Here is a 21,858-nt window from a genome sequence, read left to right on the forward strand (position 1 = left end):
GTAAACTTCACAGTTGAAACATTTCTTGAACTAGGCCTACTGTTAGTACTAACAGGCTGTTAAAACTCATGTTAATTTAACTGCTCAATTTCATGCCGTTAAATCATTTAACTCTCTGTTAGCATAGAAATATTCAATATGGCTGGTGTGTTAGATGCTGAACTTTTATATCTTGACTACTTAGAAAATGATATCCATAAATATACATAAACAGAGCGGATGATTTCATTGATTTGACAGAACAGAAGTTCATGCAAAGGTATAAGCTATTTTCTGCCAAGCCTCACTTTTCGCTTTCAAAGCAGATCTGTTTGTTTGCTTAGTCTCAATAATTGGTTTATATTACGAAATTATTTCCAGCAAAAGGCTTATTTCGAACGAAAGCAATTAGTCCCACGATTTTTTTTCGTTCCAGTGTTTTCTATTTCACAACAGCAATACCAACACGCCGCTCGACGCTACTGTGATACAGGCGACGGAAAGAAGCAGAAATCAAACCTGAGAGAATAGAAAGACTTCTATCCTCTCTGAATCAAACAACGGAAACAAGCGAGAATCGCAACTACCAGAGTTCAGAAAACAGACTTGAGCCTATACTCGGTTATAGGTTATGGTTAAACTCTAGAATCTCTGATCCTAACAGAGAGTTAACAAACAGAATGTTAAAATGTGAAATGTGGAATTGAAGAAACATAATATTTGTAACATCAAATTATACTTTTAACTTACAGTTAACTAATGCTATGTTAGGTGTATTTCAACAGAAGTTGAAGAAACAGAGCCCTAGTATCCGAGAGAATAATTTAGCATAATTAAGTAGTGCGATAAAAACTTTTTCACCACCAAGAGTCGCGTCATCACTTGTTTCTAAGACTGTACATTTTGAAAACTGTAATAAACATCCTATTTTCATTTTTGTGCAAACCGCTCTCTCTAACTATAAAACAACGGAGAGAGATAAACTATTGGTTGGAACTCAGAGGATTACAGGAAATTAAAATGAATTTGACACTTTGAAGGTAAGTTAATAACTCAATAATATGGTATTATTATATTATATATTATCAAATGTTCTTAATATATACAATGACGTAGAAAATGAGTTCAACTTCACATAATGTGAGTCCAGTTTGTTCAGGAGTATTGCAAATAAGTGTACTGTAGCCAGTTAGCGCGTATTAGTGGATGACGTATCTGCCGGTCTCAACTTCCGCCCTCTCTGCCTCGCTGAGCTTGGCCTCCTCCTCTGCGTTCCGTGCCAGCGCCGCCAGGATCTCCTGCGGAATGGGGGGCGCCACTGGGAAATGGGCTCCCTGAGGGACGAATCCGTTTTCGTCAGCAGTGTAGGTGACGACGATGTCGTTACCCTCGGGGTCCTTGTACCTGTAGGAGCCGCGCACCACCTGCACTTCGCCGGCGGTACCCAGGTTCCTCAGCTCTCCGACCTCCTCTCGCGCAATGTCGTTCCCGGTCTCGAAGCTGTGGGACATAAGATTCAGGTCAGAGCTGTTAGATATTCCAGTGGTTATTAAGTAAATGCTGAAATGCAAAGATGAGTTGGGAAGGAGAAAATATGAAATGTTTACCAAATTTCTTCCTGTAAGAGCTCGCGTTTCATCTATGTGAGTCTCAAGTCACTTGGCACTTCTGTATTAGCCTACTGAGATGTACCACCTCATAGAAAAACTTCGACAAAGTTGAAAATGAAAAAATTAAGATGACGTAATTTACTAGAACGGTCTGCAACGTTATGCCTCGACTCACATTAAGAAATGCGCGCTGGGTCGAGTCCTCACGGGAAAGAAATTTTCTCATGAAATTTCGGCCAGTGTATCGAACCGGTGCCCACTCAGCACAGTGATGAATTTGGGAACATAAGCTAAATAGGTAGCGAAATCCGGTCTCCAAAACCAGCTACAACGGCTGGGAGGATCATCATGCTAAACACATAATACCTTCTTACTGGTTGGATGATCGTTCACCTCTGCTGAGGCATGTGAACATGAGGCCGCAGAGTCTGACTGTTCCCTTGTCATGTTGGTAGCGCCATTTCTCTGTCATCCGACTCTAGCTGAAGACTTGTACAAGTGAATTCTTTACGTGTCAGGATTCAAACAACGTTAAAATTCAAAACATGCTAGATAAGTAACCTTAACCCCTTCAGGCCTGATGTACATTATAGTGTACATTGTTTCTTTTTTTCTTTTTTGGAATGTCTTCGATACTTTTAAATATTTGAAAAATTCAATGTGATAGAAATGGAGAATATTATTTTTGAAACATTTCTATACCTGAATTAAGAATAAAATTTAAAATTTTGGGGCCCCAGGGGTCAAAATTGTCCCCAAATTTTGATTTTCTGTGGAGACTTGATTTGGGAATTTTGAATCACCAGAATGATTATGTGACCAGTTTTTTTTTTTTTTTTCCCCCCCCCCCCCAACTTTGTTTAATATAAATTCAGAACTGAAGGGATTAAAGCTTCGAATGATCTTGATAAATTTAAAACTCATGGATTTGACAGTTTTAATACCTAACAAGGAATGCATTTTTGTAAAGGTTCGCTAGGTAGTAGAAGACTACAAATTAGAAGAAAAGAAAGGAACAGGTACATACACCAAATAAGAAAATCTGTTTCAATGTTAATACAAAAATATGTTGCCGTATAACTATACCGCATATTATAAAAAAAAAAATCACATTTGAAGTGAGTACAATACAGAAACTGTCGAGGAAACTGAATTTAGCAGAGCTTTAATATAGATTTCAGAAAATACTAAAGCAAATAGATAAATAGTTATGCAACTGGAAAGTTGGGAATAATTTATTGTATACTGCAGCGGTTCCCAACCTATGGTCCGTGGTCCCCTAGGTCCGCGAGTGATTTTAAAGTGTTCCGCGGAACCAAAGTGTGTTTTCAAACGGTATTTTAACTAAGCTTAACTTTATCACGCTCTCTGATTTTTATCAGCTGGCTCGAATATTTCTGTTTATCTCAGAGTTTAAGACACGAAGTTTAACAAGAGTGAGTTCGCCTGAGGGACTTCTCTTGGCTTGTAAGTTTTGCATACCTTTCCTATTTTTATAGTTTTTAAAATTCTAATACTCAGGATTCAAAATAAGACTGAAGCAATGATACAGAAATTGTGGTCCCGCTGATTTCTTATTCGAAAATTCGATTCATTTCCCACTCTATGACTTTCTAGCAACACATCGTCCGATATCTTTTCAAATGTAAACATCTTCATAGATTGATATCAAAATAAAGCTAATACTATTCTCTTTGCAATAAAAAAACAGTTGTATCAAAAATATCTTCTTGGTGACAAATAATAAATAGTTTGTCGTAAAAAAGAAGAGTGGCTGTAAGTTTAAATTAGTAGAATTATATTCTGATTCAACTTAAAAATAGCGTTTCCTACGTCCCTGTTGTAGTTCTCGGTTGCATGCACTACCCATTTATCTCAACGTTTCCCGAATTGCAATACAACACTCAATATAATTTGCACCAGCAAGCTTGTGTGAGAGTACCTTTTCTGCTCTGGTCTTCTTTAAGAACACCTACAGAAGTAAACTTAATATAGAGGTATACTAGCGACTTAGAATTTCTACAAATGGGCCAGACTTCGCAGCATCAATAAAATTGCTTTAATTTTTCACGGCAAAACATGATAGACCTATAATATAAAATAACTTTGTATTTCTCTATTTTTAAGATTACATTAAAAACGTATAGTAATATCGCTGTCAATTTATTACGGATGTCTAATTCACTACACCAGGCAAATGTTTAATGAGTAGAGCATGATTAACACCCTAAATTATACAAAATATTTTGGAGGTCCGCCAAAATCAAATATGAGTTTCAAGGGTTCCGTGACACTAAACAATTTGGGAACCACTGATATATTGTAGGTGCATATAATTTCAAAATCAATCTTACGAAGTCACAACATTCAATTTTATTGCAATACCTGATAACTGGAGCGCCTTTATATTTAGTGACTCCCAATCTGATCTGAAATCCATCGAAGATAAGTACGATCTTCCACTTCTATACAAAATGTTTACATAAATCTTCTCCAAATAACTTGCCTTCACGCTTTTAGTTCCTAACTACTTCGCGAAATCAGCATCAATCTCTCCTTTCTATTCCTCGTCACAGAACTTACCTATACTCATCCTCCTATACTGTACCATTGCCTCGCCTCTGGAATTCGTTACCTAATAACGTCAGGGATTGCTAGACACTGTCACACTTTTAAAAGTAAACTAGAAAAGTATGTTTTTTCTCACGAACTCAGTTTCAGAGAAGTTGCTAGATTTATGCCGAAGTTTTTATCTTTAGTATTTTGGCAATAATTTCCTTTTGTTTGATTAATCCTTTCTCTAGTCTTTGTGCCAGGATATTAGAACAGCTTATTGTCCCTTAATTAATAACAATGATGCTGAGTGTCACTGTTATTTTATGTCTTTATTTGTTGTATATGTTCTTACTTTTTGTTTGTTCGTTTTTTTTTTTTGCACCATTTAATATGTTAGACTAATTTTTATTATATTCAATTTCTATTTATATGTTCATTTGTTTTTTATGTCATTCATTCTGTCACTCGTTATTACTGTAGATTAATTGCATTGATGTATAATTTTTTCTTGTAGTTGTATTGCATTTCTGGTGGTGTGGAAAAGAAAGCCTGATGATCTTTACTCTACCAGAGTAAATAAATAGATAAATAAATAAATATGTAAACGTCATATAAAATTTAAAAAAAAAATTACATCCGCTAGCCTTGAAATATTTATACAAAAACATTTGTGTGACTCTAGAGTGCTCGAAAACGAGCGAGATATTGAGCTAGCAAAGATAGAATCCCTGTCCAAACAACCACAAGAATACAATCATCCTGTTCTTCCTGTTGTATTTCATATCAAAGACTCATCTGTACATGTTGGATAATTAGAAAAACAGATGGGTCAATAGTTTGATTGTAAATAGGCTACTACATAACCATAACCAGCAGAGTTAAAAGGAAATTCTTCCGACCCAACTATATCTTTACCCAATTTATTTCTAGTCATGGAAAATTCAAGCCATAATTTGTTCGTTGTAATATTACTAATCACCCAAATAGTGTAAAATGCGTATGTGATGAAGACCAGACGATTTTTCATCTGTTTTTCAACTGCCCCCTCTTTGGAAGAAGAATACGCATCCTTTCCCTCTATCTTAACCACGAGAACATTCTTTACAATAGCCAATCACTACTTCATTTTATTTTTAAAAGTGCCACAACTACTACTGATTTTGTCAATGTTTAAATCACATTCATTTACGTTATGTATCTAAATCAGGTATTTCTATGCAATATGTATTTGTATAAAATACCTTGCATTTGTGTAATGTGACCGTTCCTGAATGTAATGGCCTATTTATGTACTTACAGTATATGTAATAGGCTTTGTATTTTGTGTAATATGTAGACCTTTGTATTTGTAAGTAAGCATTATGTATTTCTGTCGGATATGTAGGGCTATGTATTTATTTATAACCCTAATACAGTATACCTAATGGTAAAGTAAGGTTCAATAAAATCGTATATTCAGTAAATAATACACAACAACAAAAATTACGGTTCATATATAACATATTGAGATTTTGGTAATAAGAATCTCACCACATCCTGAACACTCAATTCGATTTCAAAACACACACTCCTTCCGACACAATCATGAACACACCTCACAACAGGAAACCAGAAGATAGCGTGAGATCTTCACTAGGCGTCGGTCAATGAAGAATATCACTTCGTAATTAGTTAACCAGGTAAAATTCCTCATATTAACACAAAGAAGTTACAAAGTTAATCAGTGATTATATAAGTGTTAAAAGTGTATATAGAACAATGAAGAACGTTAAGAAACGTTCAAGAGCACCTCAAATGAAATTTATTAAGTCTTAGCTCCTTGTTATTAAAGCAGACCACCAAGGGAATGATAATTTAAGGGAAAAGAAACTAATAAAAAATATATTAAACATGACAAAAGAAGTGAAATTTGAAAAAAAGAAAAAAGGAAAGACATATCGAAGGAATGCAGTAAAACAGGTTATCTAAATTAACACTAAATTACAGACATAAAGGGATGTTCTAGAAAACTATGGAAGGACGAAACCTTGGAACAGAGATAATGGGACAGGTTTCATCGACCTAAAGGCAGTCAAGAAGAAAGAGAGGGTGAATAAAAAGAATACTTGGAAAAATAACTGAAAGGGAGAATAGAGGAAGACAAATTATGTGAAGAAGAAGATAGAGTAATATAAAGAAGAATGATGAGGGGAAAGAAGAGGAAGAAGGATTGAAGGAATGAAAAATATAAACACAAATTTTAGGAAATCGAGGAGGAAAAAGAAAAAAAAAAAAGGATGATGAATCAGACAAGAAGTAAAAGGGAGGAAAGTAAGATGCTGAAGAAGATGATGACGACGAAGAATGCCAGAAAAAAACAAGAAGACGAAGAATGCCAGAAAAAAACAAGAATACGAAGAATAATGAGAGTACAAACGTAATGGAGAGAAGAAAGAATAGAATAAAGGTTATGACATAAATGTTGCAGGATGACAATGTACGGACTTCGATGCCGATCTGAGCATAAAAACCTTTTAAAGAAATATACATGCAATCTGATCGCTTTTTCTACTATGTGATCCGCTAGTGTTTTGACGCTTATAGAGACTCAATGGCGCCATGAGCCATATGCCTTGAGAATATTGCTTTGCAACTTTGTGTTCGATATTTTAAGAACAGATTTCTGTAATATATGCATTAAGATAGATCTGTTCGAATATGTTGAAGTACCATTCACTTTCGTTGCTTCTCTTAATATACAAAAGGCTTTTTAAAGCGTAAAAAATTAACAATTCTATATTGAACGGATGCAGAAGCAAGTTTTTTTAACTTGGTTATTTAACGACGCTGTATCAACTACGAGGTTATTTAGCATCGATGAAATTGGTGATAGCGAGATAATATTTGGCGAGATGAGGCCGAAGATTCGCCATAGATTACCTTACACTTGCCTTACGGTTGGAAAAACCTCGGAAAAAACAAAACCAGGTAATCAGTCCAAGCGGGAATCGAACCTGTGCCCAATCGAAAGGCAAGCGTCTTAGGCGATGAGTTACCCCGGTGGCTCGGAAGCAAGGAAACCCTTCAATTTGTATTCAGCAATTTTTTTAAATATTGGCAATGTTTCATTGTTGTTCATTCCTTCCCACATCCACCATGGGGACGATCCATGTGTACCTGAAACTGTATCCTCCTTGTAAGTCGGCGTCTTGAGCAGATCTGAGAATGGGGATGGGTGGCGTGGACTGCTGCTGCGGAGCTGCATACACAAGGGACGCCACCGCCGCAAAGAGAACTGCAACCTAAAAACACAGAAGACTTATGTAGACATGTAAAAATATTACGTTTATTTAGCCGATGCAAGAAGAAAAAAATCGTTAAGAGAACACTTTACGCATTAGAAAACTTATTGATGAATATAGTAATGGTGGTGGTGGTGGTGGTGGTGGTGGTAGTAGTGATGGTAGTAGTGATAATGGTGATGGTAGTAGTGGTAATGTTGGTGGTAGTAGGCCAGTGATGTCAAAACAAGCGCATTTTTCTGACCTTGACGTCGTGCGCAGGCATTAAGCGCTAGGTATGGAAGGAGGAAAGATTATGTATATGAATAAGCAGCCTGTTGGATTAATAAAACAGTGGTACACAAACTTCAAACGAAGCGTGAAATTTTATGTCTTTATTTTTATATTGCTTCTTCCTGTTCGATATTATCTATATTGTCTGTAAAACAAAAGTACTAATACCAATTTCTTAATATTGCAGTTTTGTTTTAAATGTTAGTAACATAATAAAGAGTTAAGAAGGAATATTCACATAAATTCTATAGCAGTACAACTATACTGTACTAAGTTAATGAAACACATCATTCATAAAGACAGTGATAGCCCCCCCCCCAAAAAAAAAGAGATTGTATATGACATGATAAGTTAGAATTGATATTGATGGTATCTTTAGCCTTATAAAAGTAATCAATAAATTAATCAAAACAATATTATAATACAAAGCAAAGTTACCTAGGTATATGTTTTAACTGTATCTAATATTACATAACAAAACTCTTATCGCATTATGCTTTAAAGGTGATATTGGTGCTCAACTTCCTATCATCAGAATATTACATTATTTTCTCGAAATCTGCTGAAGCTGTAGAGCTGACTTTTTACAACACATGGGCACATATCTTTTGTTTATGAAGTAACAGTAATTTATTTCCTTACAAACATTTTACATGCGAATATTTTCAAAATATTCAATATACTATCTTCAATAATACGTATTTACGATATATCATATTTACGAAAACATTGTTTCTTTACCTGTAAGGCTATTAAATAAACATATCTGAAAATTTCACTTTTGTATAAAAAGGTTAAGAAATTATTACTTTTGAATAAAAAAGGAAACTTGTGAAAAATTAGCATTATAATTAAAACTTGCATTCTTATAATTCACTTTTCCAAAACAAATCTAAAAATTAACATGAATACAGTTTTAATAAGTTCTTTTCTCTTTATCCATTGAATCAGTTCTGGCCATCCCTGTATGTACGTAGCTCGACCAAGCGCCATATATTACCTCTTTCCTCAGTCTCTTCCCTTTTCGCAGTAAAGCGCTCAGGCTTTCCTGAGCTCTAAAGCTCGCGCTTGCGCCTATGGACATCAGTTGACATAACTGTAGTAGTCTAATGGTATAATTGTACGATGCAAAACCTCATACATACTTATTGTAAGATCTTCAATATTTTCTCATACAGGTATGACGATTATTAGTCATGTTAGTCAATGTGTATGACTAAAATTTGGCGGAAATAAGTGAAAAAAGATTAATAAAATGCTGCACAAAAAGAAAGATTAACATAAATATAGTAAGACAAGAAAGAGGAGGAGGAAGAAGAAGAAAAAAAAGAAAATATACTCAGGGAGGCCATAAATCGGAGAGCGAGATGTCAGATGGAGTTCAAGGTTACGGATACCAAAATTCCTTCGTTGACAACCGTGCTTTGATCGAAGTGTAGTCAAGTGGAATGTGAAAAAATCACCTATAATTATTTGAGAGATGTTGCTCAGTCAAACTTACGACACGTGTATCTCATAATCACGATGGGCATGTGTACAAGGTGTCACGTGTAAGAAAAGATAACTTATCGACCACTTGTTGGTAGTGAAAGTTGGGACAGCTTCCTACATCCAAGTCACGGTCATACACGCGTGGAGCTAACAAAAACTGATTAGGCTATGTACATGGCTACCGTGCAGGAGAGTCCTGTCTGACGGGATCAATCAGAGCACCAAGGCATTTGTGAAGTCAAGTGACTTAATTGCTCTTAAAATATTGGTACAGATCTGGACTAAACAAACTGGTTTCCAGACAAACATTAGAGATAGATTGGCTTAATTATATTTATATTTCTCTTCACCTGTCTTCAGCTCCATACTTAAATGCCTACAGCGTCTGTCTGTGTAATTATATAGATAACATAGCTTACTAATGTATGGAAATGTGCTCTTGGATTCATATGAAAATTGTATATAATTAAATGAAATATTGGACATTAATTAATAATTAAGGCAGAGGGAAAGGAAAGAAGTTAATCATATCAACTACCATCTATCGTCAATAACTGTAACATTTTACCCATTTTGTTCTAAATTTTGATAGGATAATATTTTATACAATCACAAGTAGAGGAACTCTCTAGTCATGTTGTCATCATGGCGCAGGGATAGCGCTTTAAGCAGACACAGTGCAAACATTGAACAATGATAAACAATCACTTGTGGTGATAACAGAAGAATAAGGATTTCTATAACCGTAACCTATAAAATTTCAAGAATATAGTCTCTCCTTGTTCTGAGTAGTCCAGATTTCTTCTATTTCTGCAGTTCTAAAATATGTTTTTATTAGAGATGATCAAAACTAATTGCCGCTCTCGCTCGCTGTATTCGTTGCATTTGTCTTTCGAGTCTCGTCTCTCATTCTCGTGCGCTTCGAGTCTCGCTCATCATTCTCGAAGTAGCATTTGGTAGGCGTGGAAAGATTTCGTAACTTTGAATAACGTACATCATTGAAATAAATAACATTATAAATGTTTAAATGGACAAAAGGACAAAATAGAGCAGTATCTTAGTTATCAAAATGTTCTGGTTCTATTATATGATATTACTTATAGTTATATAAATAGGAAAAAAAAAACAATTCTCAAGTAAATTTGCATTTCTAAGAAACATAAAACATAACGTTAATATCTTTTTACTTCAGATTGCACACTTGATCTCAAACATATGAAAAGAAAATTCCTAGCTTTGTAATAAGAGCCTAGTAATTAAATATAGACTGGGGAACGGATTATTATACACTAAAAGATAGAGATGATGTTTCAATAGATTACTTGATTATTTATACTTATATAACAGTTGCCAAAGTAGATAAAAGTTCAGCCAGGTGTAAACAACTGTGGCGATTCAAGGCTGCTTGACGTTTGGGACTTCGAGAGTGATCAATTTTGACGTCTCGAAACACTCACAAGCAGTCTTTACGTCAACGACGCGACTTATACAACATTGCAGTGCGGGTTTTCGGCTTTGCGGGCGCTGTTACTCTTCTTTTCTTGATCGTTGTTCATCTCTAGTTTTTATCTAATCTTAAGTTCTGTTATTAATATGTGAATGCTAATTATTTTACTGAAGAACAATTAAATTATTCAAAATAGCATTAAATTATTTTGTTTGATGTTAGGTCTTGTAGATATTGTTTGTGTTTAATAATATAATAATAATAATAATAATAATAATAATAATAATAATAATAATAGTAATAATAATAATAATGATAATAATAACAATGATAATAATAACAACAATAACAATAACAATATAGGGTTAGTCATTACCTTCTGTCTTTTATCCAGTTACTTTATTAAAATTGTCATTTCTACGATCTGAAGACGTCTGTTTTCTTATTTTCCTTGAGCCCAGATTTCTTTGTCACAGAATAAGATTAAAAGAAAGTTTGCTTCATAAATTGAAATTGTGTTTATTTTGATGATTTCTTTCTTAAGATTTTACGTATTATATCACGTGAGCGATTAATATATATGACTTTATTTTCCATATTTCAATTTTTGCGTGGAAAACACGTAGCAGCCCGGAAAATTAAATAAATTTAGTTCATGATGCAAAAAAAAGACATTTTTATTTATCTCTAAAAGCGACTGAACAAAACCTATATTCATAGGCCTATACGTACAAGTGGTTATCAGTTATTTCGAACTTTTCTCCCCTACTCTAACACACATGAGTAAAACAGTCAAAATTATCTCATAAAATGATGTACTTTTAATTATATACGTTTATATAATAATACATTTCATACTCTTTCGAGCAGTTCATTTAACCTCAACGGTTCAATAGCCCATAATATACATAGAGGGGAATCGTGATTGATTCAATAACCAGTTCTTTGGAGTTAGTTATAACGAACCCAACACAGTAAACGGCACTTCAGTTTGTACTGTACTAGATTATATGAAGGGTTCAGAGCCATTGTGGTCTAAGCGCCATTTATTAAAAACGGAAAAAACAAGGATTAAAATTAAGTGATTACCATAATTTAACGAAACATATAGCAAGTAATATAAAGTGTGTACATTAAAACTAAATGATATGTCAATCTTCATTAAACTATGGTATTCACTTAACTTTAACCCTTGCTTTCTCCGTTTTTAATAAATGGCGCTTGGCCCGCTGTGACTCTGAACCCTTCATATATATGTAGTTCCGTAACAGGAATGTTAAGTTCCAGCACACCGTGAAATAATCAAAAGTCTGCTTCTGAATAGTGTGATACTATTTTATTTGTCTATTAAGGATTTTAATTGTTCTGACGTCCAGTTGAAAATATATTATTTGTATGTATATGTCGTAATCTACAGTAGTGTGAGCATCTTAGCATTTTCCCTCATGGCAGTGAAGTGTAGAATATTGAACTTTAAAAGTAAAACAACAAATATATCAGGGCAAATGTACCAGCATTAAAGCTTGAGTTCAGGAAGATGTTGGAACTAGCTGTATTTATTTGTTAAGGAAATTCTTTGGAAATAAAATGGCTACCTACAATAATCAACAATTTTTGTAAGTAATGGCAAAAGGAAAGGCTGAAACTTAAAATTTAAATACATTTTCATAATTGTTATGCTAATACGCGCTGTTCTACATCTTGCCTGTTCTAAGAATGGCCCACTTGGCAGCATGTGGCACATTGTTCTTTCTCAAGAACTAGGAGTAGTCGCGATGGGTGTGACAGATTCCCAGAAAAGAACTCTTGACTGCAATGGATAAGTATTTCGAATCCCATGTATGTCATAGATGCCTCTCTATTGTAAATACAATGTCCTCCTTAGCGTGTTAGGTGAGTCTCTAAGGGATTTAAACCCCAATATAAGGAACAGTATCGTATGCCCCTCTATTGTTAAGTCCACTCAAATTAATACATTCTACTATTTCCTACTTTGTCTTTGCGCTCTCATGACACGTCATGCAGATGCATTCGCGAGCCTCAAGCAAGAAGTTGAACCGCAAAATCATAAATTCTCAAAGTAAGAAAGTTGATAGGATGAGGAGCAGCTGTAGCCCTCTACCTGGAATGATTATCTTTGCATTTTTTAACAATCTGATGACTCAGTGCTAAAGCATTTCCTTTTCGTTCGGCGGACTCTGCTTTCGAAGTAATACGTGTAATAAGGGTACTCATGGATTATCCGAAAGAAACTTAGGCTATTATCTGAAACGGCTCCGCTCTCTTTAGTTCGGGTAAACAAGACTCTACCCATCTACTGTATCTGGTATATATTTCGATCTGGCAATTCTTGGAGAAAAATACCTCAGTTTATGTACAGTACAGTAGAACCTCTATTATTCGTGATAATGAAGAGAGTGGAGTGAAGGTTTGATCGAAAAAACTAGATAATCCATACCATATAAGATTTTCATAAATTAAATCCATAGATTAATACAGTTTCATAATTTCCTCCGTGGTCTTCTGTTTTAACACGCTAGAAGTTCACTAATTTAACTCTGATTTTCAACGATAAAACTCCTTATAACGGCTGTCTGTGAAAAGATAGGAATAGAAGGCCTACAGGTCTCATATTGTAGATTTACATACTTTATACACTTTATATTTGTTTTGCATTAAATCGTGCACAGTTGTAAGTCCTATTTCGTATTCTGATGCGAAATGAACAACAGTTTCTCTTTTTCCAAACCATTTAATTATTTGTATAGACTAACAACACGTTTTCTTTTGACATCTTTAGAAGACTTTTGCATAGAAGATAGACAGTACGGGCTCTTTAAGTGTAGGCCATACTGTATAAGGGTAACACTCTGTAGATAAAATTCGTACTAATATAATGTGCAGTACTTCATATTTTTCTACATAAAAAAGGAGCGAGATAGAAAAACAGTCGGATAATGCACCAATCGGTCGGTTAATAGGGTGATGAAGAATCGGGGTTCTACTGTATATTATATTCTGGGCTTCAATTTCAGCTATTGACATCACTAATTTAAAAAGTCTTCACTGGAAGAGAGACGTATAGTACAATGTATCACATGGTAACGCGTAGAGCAGAAGGATCTTTGTCCGCCATTATCGTCAGAATAACGAAAGAAATACAGCACACAATCCTCTGTTATAAGAAATCTACATTAAAGTTTTTTATCTCTCCTGCAGTCTACCGTCAGCGAACTTCACAGTTAATGAGAGGCATCGCGTGTCTGTGGCTCGGAGTGCCAGCGCTCTGGTTTTCCATTCAGGCGACCCGGATTCGTTCTCCGGCCAATTTGTAGTGGACAAAGCAGAGGGTTTTTCTCGGAGAACCATTTCCTTTTATTATTTCACAAACACTCTCCATCTCCCCCTCATTTAATTTATCAACAGTTTGGGATGAAGCCTTGGGTAGTACGGGTTTCCGATGGTAATATAGGAAGGGATTGGGACTCCGTGTCCCTGAGACTTATCAGGCTACTCGTCCGCTACCTGGCTTTATCAAGGGGTGAGACAGAGGTCCATATGTCACTGTCGGATTCACGAATGACAACCGGGCCACCTGTCAAATTTAGACAATCATCGCATATATAGAGTGCAAAATGGGCCAAAGCGCGCTTCAAAATGCCAAGCCAGGCTAATTGGAAGTATGATAACCATCGGACCAGCGATGAAGAGATATGGACTAAACTAAGCTATCTACTGTAAAAGCTCTGAACTCCACACCTGTGGAGTAACGGTCAGCGCGTCTGGCCGCGAAACCAGGTGCCCCGGATTCGATTCCCGGTCAGGGAAAGTTATCTGGTTGAGGTTTTTTTCGGGGTTTTCCCTCAACCCAATATGAGCAAATACTGAGTAACTTTCGGTGCTGGACCCCGGACTCTTTCAGCGGCATTATCACCTTCATCTCATTCAGACACTAAATAACCTAAGATGTCAATAAAGCGTCGTAAAATAACCTACTAAAAAAAAAAGCTCTGAAGATATGCTGTAGTGAAATAGTGGATTAAGTGCAGTCATGAGTGTGACTATTACAACTCTCAGAACATTCCCACTAGTTCAGCTGTAGTGCTGTGGACTCTACAGTCTCTGTGGGTCAAGGACGGACAGAAATCCTCGCGGACAGCCAAGCGTTCCACTTCGCGGCTCAGGATAAACAAACTTTAAAATGCACATAGCCTACTAACAAATGTTCGTCGAACCGGACACTGAATGCATCGGTTAGGTTTCATTTTTATGTTAATATGGAAGCTAGCATTGAGACGTCGTTCAGAATATACGGTCATTGTAAGATGCTCTATTACAGGGTTCGAGAAACAGGTTGCGAAATATTGTATTTCACTTATTTTCCTATAGGCCTATGTTTCTGTCGACACCGTTCAGACTACTTCGTTATTCTGACAGTCGTCTCTCAATTGTGAAGGCTGGATTTTTTTCGCTAGTGTTACAAATTATAGAAATATAGCCAATGTTGCTAGGGTCACCAGATTGACATCGATAAAAAGAGGACACAAAGCTTGAAAAAGGAGGACATTGTTCGAAAAAATAGGACAGAAAATATATACTTAGATTTAGGCTTAGGCCTATATTATACTTCAAATTACGTCAATATCTATTTTATTATAAAATATATGCAGTACAGATTTAGACTTATATCATACTTCAAAAGGATGTTAATATCCATTTCATTAAAGAATAATTATGTAAACACTTAATAATAATGATTTTACAGTTAGCTACATATGAAAGTCAAGGGAACTAATTATTATTAAAGAGGACAGAAAATATCTATTTAGATTTACATTCGCACCTCGATCTCTCAATTTACTATCTACCTGTGAGCAACGACTATAACAAAAGGGAGCAAAGAGAATTATTATGATCGTTGACAAAGAGTATATTCCGTCGATGCTGCTGCCAAATACAGGCAAATTACTTGAAAAAGGCATTAAATCAGATAATTTCAAAATATCAGGCATACAAGTTAAGAAAAGAAGGATATTTCTTGATTTGTTTAAATACGCCCGGACCCCGAACAAAGGCAGAAAAAAGATGACATGTCCGGATAAAAGAGGACGTCTGGGCACCCTAAATGTTGCAAGAACGGACTGTAAACTATATCCAATGTAAATCAGTCAGTTCATTTGAAGATTACGTACTTGAAATATTAACAATAACATTCTAAAAATAATGGCAACGTTATTTGAAGTTCTTGGCATTGAGAGCAAAATATGGAAATGTACTGAAAATACTCAACATTTTCTTTCTCGGCCCTTCATATTAATACTAGTCGATCTCATACTCCCAAGAAATTTTTTGTATCAGAATAATTTTGAAATGTAAACTTCCACAAACTATTAGGGAAAACACGAGAATTTTACTTGAAACAAATAAAGCGATAAGCTTGGAAGTAAATCCCGAAAAGACAAAGTAGGCTATATGATTATGTCTCGTGACCAGAACATTGTACGAAATGCAAATATAAAAACTGGAAATTTATCTTTTGAAGAGGTGGAAAAATTCAAATACTTTGGAGCAACAGTAACAAATATAAATGGCACTCGGAAGGAAATTAAACGCAGAATAAATGTAGGAAATGCCTGTTATTATTCGGTTCAGAAGATTTTGTCTGCTCTCAAAAAAGCTGAAAGTTAGAATTTATAAAAGAGTTATATTACGTTGTTCTGTATGGTTGTGAAACTGGATTCTTACTTTGGGAGAGGAGCAGAGGCTAAGGCTGTTTGAAAATAAGGTACTTAGGAAAATATTCGGGGCTATGAGGGATAAAGTTACAGGAGAATGGAGAAAGCTACACAACGCAGAACTGCACGCATTGTATTCTTTATCTAACGTAATTAGGAACATTAAATCCAGATGTTTGAGATGGGCAGGGTATATGCGAACCCAAAAATGTTAGTTGGGAGACCGGAGGAAAAAAAGATGTTTTATATTGGTGAGGCCGACACGTTGGTGGAAGAATAATATTAAAATGGATTTGAAGGAGGTGGGATATGATGATAGAGGCTTGATTAATCCTGCTCAGAGGATAAGGACCAATGGCGGGTTTATGTGAGGACGGCAAAGAAACTCCGGATTCTCTAAAAGTCATAAGTAAGTAAACATCAACATGACACCTAAAAAACTGATACCTCGTACCGATAATATTATGTCAACATATATTTATACTTTTGCTGAAATAATAAATATTATTAAAAACTGGTATCAAAGTTGTTATAATCTAAACATGGAGTTCTTTACATTATACGTTTTGTCGGGTTTAAATCCAAAAGCATTTTAACTAGTGTATCTTATATACACATAAGCTTTTCATATCAAGCTTTAGGATTTTAAAGTGTGAAGCATATGTGTACAGTAGCCTACAGCCCTACAAGATAAAAATTACACTTAAATTGTCATTTGAGTTGTAATAAATAATAGTAAAACTGCCCTATATTTGTTTTAAAAACAAATTGTCCATATAAATATGACTATCGTTTCAGGCACACTATCAGTTTATTAACTTATTAATACAGTATATTTGGAGTAAATTTACCAAAAACCAAGTGCTTTATAGATACGAACACTGTGCCATTTTAGGCATATATCGCTTAAAAAGCTTCATTACTAAATTATTGTATGGGTATTATATTACTTAACGGCTTTGTCAATGACTGAGAAAAATTCACTCCGACGCCTGGGATCAAACACAGGACCCCCAGTTCTAAGCACGGAGTGCTCTGCCACTGAGCTATGCCGAGGTTCAGTTTACAGCACAGGATCGAATCTTTCTCCTTTGGTTTTTTTCCCACTTTGTGGCGTAGAACATGGGGTCCTGGGTTCGATCCCCGACGCCAGAGCTAATTTTTCTCCGTCATTAACAAACAATAACCATAACAGAGAATTCTGTAGGACCAAAAAGTAAGAATCTTTACAAATATTATTTAACAGCGCTTTTTCTGAATTAAAGTAAAGCAATTTTCCTGTTGAATGTAACTCAGAATAGATAATAGATATAAAAATATCAGATGATAAACAATATTAAGATATATGGATCGTATGTCGAATCTAAGAGGAAGACGGAAAAGAGAGAAGATTGGAGAATGCTGGATTTGCAGTGAAAGACCTACCCTTGTGCTTACAACTATAAATCAATATTTTCGTTATTTCATGTGATGGTGAAACTCATGTCACTGCTTTTTCATTGTAGTCTGCAACTATTCATTCATTCATTCATTCATTCATTCATTCATTCATTCATTCATTCATTCATTCATTCATTCATAGTGTTCTGCCCAAGGGCAGGTCTTTCACTGCAAACTCAGTATTCTCCAGTCTTTCTGCAAACATTATGACCTACATTATTTTTATAAAACAAACCATACTTATCATAAACAACATTAAATGCCTTTTCTGCAACATTTATTTTATATCTCTCATTTAATTAATTATTGCACTAAGACTAGTACAGATTTGATTAAATAAATAGTCGCCAAAAATTAATTTGATATAGTTTACTCTAAAAACTCTTTTCAGGTATTGTGTAAGATGTAAATGGAAAGTATGTATGTCGTTTCGCTACTTATTTTATATGAAATGAATCAGAAAGAAGGGAGAATAATTCGTTGTACCCAAAATAATGTTCACTCTAAACGTGTTGTTTAAACTTAATTTTGTCCTATAGAATGTCCATCAATCTTACTTGACACCCTAAATTAAAAATAGATCTTAATTTACTTAACATTTTACATGCCAAAAGTGTTCTTTATTATATACATGGTGCAGTATTTACAAATGCAATTTAATTAGGCTATTATGTAGTTCTATTATTCATTACAAATATTTCCTATAATTTTATTAAGATTATTGTACAAAGTAATTTCAAATCACAATTAGATCTTCTCAAAATTAATAGAAACTAAAGAACTGTCAATCTTTTAAATATCGTATGTACTCCGTGCATGTCACACTAAAGGCATATGTCATTAAATTTTACTATCCCTGAATAAGCTTCTATAATCAGTATTTAAAGGATAAAAAGAGGCCATATGAAATACTGTAATTCCCGCATATTTAACATTCTGTAACATTTGCACGCATGCATTATATTACATACGAGCATGTTAAACATTGTGTGTTGTACTTATAACCTATTGAATTGAAGACAAGTAAAACAATTGGTTTCAAATTCAACTTATTTCAGTGGGAGAACTTTCCATCCATAAATTATGAAAGTTAGTGTAGACATCATAATCTTGCATATAAAATTGAGCTCAAAGAAAAGGTAAGTGCCCTTTTGTTAGATGAACAGGCAAATTGTTCCGCTTTATGTTGAAATGTATTTGATACTGTCATCACGCAACATAGGCCTATAATATGAATAAATAAGTATATTTGCAGGTAAATTTCATATTTACTACACATATCACTTCATTAAGTTATCTATATAACTCTCTTATGTTCAAATACGCATTGTATTAAGAGTTAAGTTAATTATTCAATGTTCAGAAGTGAATGCACTCATGTCAACTACCGATACATGCTATATTTATCATCCGAGAGAAATGGGCACTACATAATTACGTCACAAATTGTTGGGTGGAACAATTATACAACCTTTCATATTTCTGATCGGAAATGAACCTTTTGATTCCAAACTTGGATTTATTTATAATAATGTAAAGTCCCAAACGCAGTAATATAAACAAGATTGCGTGATAGAATACAAATATTTAACTTGCTGTAAAAAATGTATTTGCATGCATGAAACTGTGTAATAGAGTAAAATATTCCGGCACTTTTGACATGTTATTTTCTGTTCTACGCAACATTTATCAAGGTCCAGTCACCTCCGTAAGTCAGCTGATATCTCTTTCAAAGAGTGGTATTTAATATTGGTCTTTTTTTTTTCATTTTCTTTTCTATAAGACAGAGCAAATGGATCAGTTTTTATTTTCAACTCTCCCTTGCCCCATTTTCGCTAAATTACCATCTTATTTCTTCTCAATAGCTTCTATATTTGCAATGGAATGATAATGAAAAAATTGTTATCAACAGACCAGACATTCTAAAGTTTATATCGATTGCCATAAATGGTTTATCAATCAGTTTACGCTATCTGTATACTATATATTTTAATAAATATTAGGCTTTAATATAAACGCAAGCGACCATTTGTTTAAAAATCGATTTGTTTTCTTTACGTTTATAAACATAGCTATATAATCACATTTGTCTATGTATGTACTACGAGTTATGATACATGGAAATATGTGATTTCTGTTTCTGTATATCATATCCTTATCTAAAGTTTGCATCTTGGTTATTTTAACGTTTTCGCCATATTCATTCACAAATGAAGCATAACATGTTACACCACAAATTATATTTCGCATAAAAGTTATCCATATAACATTGGAAAATGTTACTTATAACAGATAATATTTTACAAGAAGATGGCCAACGTTGGACAGTTTTAACCAAAATCAGATTTCGTTCAATTCAGTAGAAAACTACGGATGGTCGGACGGATAAAATACGTTCAATACAAATCAAATAAAACACAATATTACGTTATATAATATGCCGATTTTACTAAACGAAATGAAATAATTTTATGCAAATAAAAGGAAGACTTACTCTTAATGTTCATAACCCCATTATCTCTTGGCCTAGTTGCCTCATAAGTGGTGTCATGTTGGGGTCACTTGTGAGGTTCAGACCTGTCTTCGGACAGTTAACTAAACAACAAACAACTTTTGTCTCGTATTTTGAGTTACACGAGTACATAGCCCATCATACTACTGTCGTCCAAATTTGTCTTAAAATAGAACACTCCTAATTTTGAAAATCTTTATGCACTTTCTTATATATCCGATATATTATACAAGGATGAATTATTTGGATTACATTATTTCTTTAATATCTGGCCTCGGTGACAAGGAAGATCAGGAAGACCCTTTAAAAATGTTTAAGAGACATTTACTTGTTCGTCGAAGTGGACTATCTGGTTTAACATTATTAATGGATAGTGGTAGTGGTAGTGGTGATGGTGGTGATGGTGGTGGTGGTGGTGGTGGTGGTGGTGCTGCTGCTGCTGCTGCTGCTGTTACTGATGATGATGATGATGATGATGATGATGATGATGATGATGATGATGATGATGATAGAATAAAATAATGATATTATGGATATTAATCACAAGTAATGAAAACGTCCAAGTTAATACTTCTTCTGAATAATTAGTATTGCTTCTTTTCTCATTCGTAATACTCGTAGATGTTTAGTATTCATGTAAAATTTGAATCAAAGTGTATTAAAATAAAAATGAAGCCTGTGCTTAATTTTAAATTGAGAGTACGTATTCAAGAAGTTATAATGTACTTTCAAAATCGAATAATCATACATGTAATACTAAAGCTTTCTCCATTTTAGTGTAATAGTAACTTAATTTGCAGTGCCGGAATAAATTTAATTATGAGTAAATAATCTGTATGGCCGTGACACTTGGAGAGAGTGTTTTGTTCGTGATTCGAGATCAATTGTCAAGGTTGAGCTTACCTGGAGCTGTATCATCATGGCGTAACGCGTCACACACAGCTGTAATGAGTGATTCGGAACAGATGACTGTGGCGCCTTTATATACCATCACACATTTTATTCCGGACCGGGCTCAGGGTGGGGGACATCTTCAAAATGCAGACAAAGGGGTATGCAAAGAGGCTCTTCAAGGAGAGTGGAGGAAGGAGGGATGCGCTATGCACACACGTGTGTGGGTCCAGGTGGAGGGGGAAGATGGGTCGGAGGAGGTGAGAAGGGAAATTTGGTTTTTAATGAGACAATTGCTGAACGTTTTAACTTAAGAAGGGGCGGGACTACATTGACGGATGAGGGTTGGTCAGAGAGGTAACAACAGATTGATTATAGCTGTGGATATAGTTCATTGCATCGGAGTGGGTGCAAGAACGGCATAAGCTTGTTACTTTTAAGTATTTTACCGTTTTAATAATTCTGTCGATTTCGCCCTAAATTGTAACCTTAAACTTTTATATAATAGATAGACACGTGGAAGAACTATCGTGGTGTAGGATCTTTATAACATGGACACCTCAACTCAGACAACATAGAACATCAAATTGAGAACAGACAATAACATTCAAATGTGAAGCAGTATTCGAAGCTATGACTGTCT

The 21,858-nt window shown here is 34.7% G+C and overlaps 1 protein-coding gene across 1 annotated transcript; it reads right to left on the reverse strand.

The window, feature by feature from the left end:
- Positions 1-1,039: 1,039 nt before the first annotated feature.
- Positions 1,040-21,378, reverse strand: LOC138694432 (cuticle protein CP14.6-like). The gene is made up of 3 exons (XM_069818130.1): positions 21,228-21,378; positions 7,302-7,426; positions 1,040-1,479 (listed from the first exon to the last, which is right to left on the reverse strand). The coding sequence occupies exons 1-3, from the start codon at positions 21,243-21,245 to the stop codon at positions 1,179-1,181; spliced, it is 444 nt and encodes a 147-aa protein (XP_069674231.1). The 5' UTR covers positions 21,246-21,378; the 3' UTR covers positions 1,040-1,178.
- Between the last annotated feature and the right edge of the window lie 480 nt (positions 21,379-21,858).

The sequence above is a fragment of the Periplaneta americana genome, chromosome 2 (assembly GCF_040183065.1).
Source record: "Periplaneta americana isolate PAMFEO1 chromosome 2, P.americana_PAMFEO1_priV1, whole genome shotgun sequence".
NCBI classification, from domain to species: domain Eukaryota; kingdom Metazoa; phylum Arthropoda; class Insecta; order Blattodea; family Blattidae; genus Periplaneta; species Periplaneta americana.